This window comes from Aplysia californica, unplaced genomic scaffold (assembly GCF_000002075.1).
Source record: "Aplysia californica isolate F4 #8 unplaced genomic scaffold, AplCal3.0 scaffold00967, whole genome shotgun sequence".
Classification (NCBI taxonomy): domain Eukaryota; kingdom Metazoa; phylum Mollusca; class Gastropoda; order Aplysiida; family Aplysiidae; genus Aplysia; species Aplysia californica.
The window spans coordinates 175,841-179,709 of NW_004798237.1; the positions used below are offsets into that span (position 1 = coordinate 175,841).

A 3,869-nucleotide genomic window follows, 5' to 3' on the forward strand; every position below is an offset into this window, starting at 1 on the left:
AAGACAGACAGACAGACAGACAGACAGACAGACAGACAGACAGACAGACAGACAGACAGACAGACAGACAGACAGACAGACAGACAGAGAGAAACAGTGATAGGCAGAGTAAAGAGAGCCACGGAGAGACACAGAGTGGTAAGTTGCGCGTAAGTTGCGCGAGAGAGACAGACAGAGAGAGGCAGTGAGAGCGACAAAGAGGTGATAAAGAGAAAAATTTTAAAGGGGGGGGGGAGGGCGGTAGGGGTAGAGATTTGGGGAGGGGAGACCCAGAGTCTCCTGTAGAGTTCCTTCTGTTTAAGTAGAAAAAAAATTATGTGACCCTTAACGTCAAAACATGATATGCGGCAATGCATGAAAACTGAACATGGAGAATGGTAGCACCACTCAGCACAACAAAGAGCTATCACTTCTTTCTCGGTCTATGCTTTTGGAAACTCTGTAATCTCACGTATTTGTAAAAGGTTAGGTAACCCTTGCGTTGGCATGCGTTTCTACTTGTGCAGTCCCTCTGTTCTACATTGCACTTGTAATATTGATTATCAACAGGATTTAAATTAAATACAAAAATAATTGTTATGATTCCATTGCTGTTTGTTCAGCTATAAAAATATTTTTGTTGTTTGGGAAACTTAAGAATTAAAACAAATTGTTGTCAAATGTGGCCATATTTTGGCTACTTTATGCACAAGGCTGTTATTATCACTCGTTTCGTTTTTGTTAATTGTGTTTTTGTTTGGCCAGTGTGCTCGAAGGAAAACAATAAAGTCGAACGTGCTCTAACAAACACCTGTCCAAGACAATCACTCTTATAATGACCATATCTCTTTCTCCCCCCATGAGTTTTCTCTATATTTTTAGGGCACTGTTCAATAGGATCACTTGCTTTAGCAGATGACTATTTTCTCTTCGACCGTAACTGATAGCATTGAACAGATCCCACTATACTGTCTCCATTTTCTTTTTAGTAAGAGTTTTACGGCATTGGCAACACTATACGGTCACATAAGTGCCGAAGTCTAGAGATGTTACAATAGAGTGACAGACACAAAACAGAAAGAGGGGAGATAAGGACGATAGATGTTTGATAGGCAAGAAGTAACAAACCACACTAGAGCACCCGAACACCCACATGCTGTCTCCTACTGAGAAAGGGTGTCTTTATTATTTGCAGGTATTGTTGTCATGTTATCAAATAATTTTTTTTAAAGTAATACCAAGCAACAGATCAGTGCTTGAAGATCTTCATCCAATGCTATCGTGGAAATAAAAAAAAGATGTCAGTTCGATGATAAGTCTACGTTCAGAACAAGTTCAAGATCATGTAACTCAGAGGTCTCAAAACTGGCCTCCGAGGTCTGTTCGTCTGGCCCCTTGTCATATTATATGCCACCAAGCGGGAAAATGAAAACTTGGAATCTCAAACCGATCTTCAGAAGGTGTAAGAAAAAAATGCGTGCTTGAGAAGGCACCTGCCTATTGGTGTTTTCAAAGTCCAACTTCCATAATCATTCCTTCCTTCACACTCTCTCTACGTAACTAAATCTCATTTTCCTCTTTCTGACCTACCATACAGCCTATCACTAGCTCCTGGCCTGGTGGAGTAGGTTAGCTCTAACAATTGTCACTAGAACGGAAACTGAGTCCACAATTTGGGCAACTGTTTCGTGACAAAAAGATGTTGGTTCCACTAAGAACGGGATAGAGGGTGCCCATTTCGTGATTCAATGGAGCAGAGGAAGATAGGGCAAACGTTAACTTCAAGAAACACATTTCTGAAACTGTATAGTGTTTCTTCCTTTTAACTTCATTACGGTCGTCTGCTTCTAATCGCTAATTATGGTCTTTATTCTCTTCTATGCCATACCACTATCAACCTCATCATCTGTAACGTCTCCAATATCACAACGTCACAACAGTCTACCAAATACAACATTGACTTATCACAACCGTTTGTCTGACTCTCTCTCTCTCTCTGTCTCTCTCTCTCTCTCTTTCTCTCTTTTTCTCTCTCTTTCTCTCTCTTTCTCTCTCTCTATCCCCCCCCCCTCTCTCTCTCTCTCTCTCTCTCTCTCTCTCTCTCTCTCTCTCTCTCTCTCTTTCTCTCTCTTTCTCTTGCCTATTTAACTTCGATCCAGTGAAGCATAGGCCATCAACAACATTACTCCAGTGAAGCTTGTCCTGAGCAACCTTTTCTAGCAGTTTCCATGATGTCCAAGTCCTTTCTATTTCGCTTGTACCGCTCGCCTATATGTCATCTTTTGGTCTTCCTTTCTTACGTTTCCTTGTGGATTCCACGTCAAAACCTGACTACTAAAACTACTAAAACTAACATCATCTGCGAAGCGTTTTACTAATCAGATGACGTCAAGCTGTTATGATTGGGCAAGGGGAAAAAAAGAACTTGGAAGATAAAGTGTTAGTGTTGAGCTAAAGACTTAATAACCACAATATCTAACTTGCTTACTTTCGAACATACTTTTACAGACCTTATAAGCGGGTGGCTGACTTGTGTTCTGGTATGGTTTGCTCTTTTTTTAAAATCAAACATCTATCGTCATTATCTCTTCTCCTCTTTCTGTTTATGCTTGTTACTTTCTTGTATCACCTCTAATCTTCGGCACTTTTGTGACCTTGTTGGTATTTTCCTCTTGAACAAAATAAAATGTAGAAAAATACAATACTATCATCACATAAAACGTCATGAGAGCTTTTTGAAAGAAGTGGTTGAAGGAAAGATGTGGAGCAGGAGAGCCAGAGGAATGCAAAGAACAACATGGATGGACAACATAAGAAACGTGGATTGGCCTGGATATTGCAAAATGTACAAAGGCAGCTCGCGACCAAGAAAGATGGAGGGTCATCACACGTCAACCTCAGAGTCAGACATGACACCTCCAGGTATCCAGGTATTGTGTTGTATGTGCGGTAAAGCGTTCACTAAAACTAAACTAAAAGACTTAACAACTTCCAACTAATTTATTTTTGAGAAAGTTCGTAATATGTGTATCGATAGATTAAAAGAAAGGTTTTTAATATATATTTTTTTTCATTCAGTGTAATGTATTGAGCAAAATAATCATTCAGCCCACATTCAGCATTGTCTCAGTCATCCGACCCACTTTGAATTTATTGACCCATGGTTTAATTAAATGTAGTTAAACATTTAAGAAATAACCGATAATTATCGCCCACATTACGATACATAACACTTATCTCGGCGTCTGCGATAGAACAAACAGCACAGATGAAATAATCTTGCTGGAAATGTTTTAGTTTTAGACAATCTTTGACAATATTAGTGAGGCATCGTGGTCAAATCAGGCGCTCGTCAAAATAGCAAAATTGGAGAAACAGGCCTTTTCCCACCAGTTTCGCAATTTCAATCAAATTTTGTGATGTTTTTTATTTAAACCTTTTATGTACAAATAAAAACACATTTCCATGTGCATTATATTGAAAAACGTTGATTAAAAGGTCAAAATATATAATTTTTCACGTTTTCAAGAACTCTTTAGCTATTGAAGTTACCAAGCTTTGGAGGCCATTTTCTATCTTTTCTTGCCGCTAAAACCAAGTGAACTTACCTCTTCCATTCACAAATACCTTCACTTTTGCTGAAGATAGATAGGTAATTTTTTAAAATCAAAAGCAAGATAAATAAACACGCATTAAGATGAGACCAATAACTTCACATGCACAAAAATTGCGAGCACCTGATTCCACCGCGTTGCAGGTCACGGTGCTCCCTGAAAAACAATACAGCCAAACTTCCTCTGACGTAAACCTGTCTAAGATAATCACACGTACAATCAATCACTTTTCACCCCACCCCACCCCACCCCAACCAAACACACACACACACACAC

At 39.3% G+C, this 3,869-nt stretch overlaps 1 protein-coding gene across 1 annotated transcript in view; it reads left to right on the top strand.

Annotated features, from left to right (window-relative positions):
• The first annotated feature begins 2,776 nt into the window (after positions 1-2,776).
• LOC101850855 (neprilysin-1) overlaps positions 2,777-3,869 on the top strand; it is a 39,192-nt gene continuing 38,099 nt past the window's right edge. The window contains exon 1 of the mRNA XM_035973047.1: positions 2,777-2,901. Within this exon, the coding sequence (XP_035828940.1) occupies positions 2,777-2,901 (125 nt within the window). The remainder of the gene's footprint in view (positions 2,902-3,869) is intronic.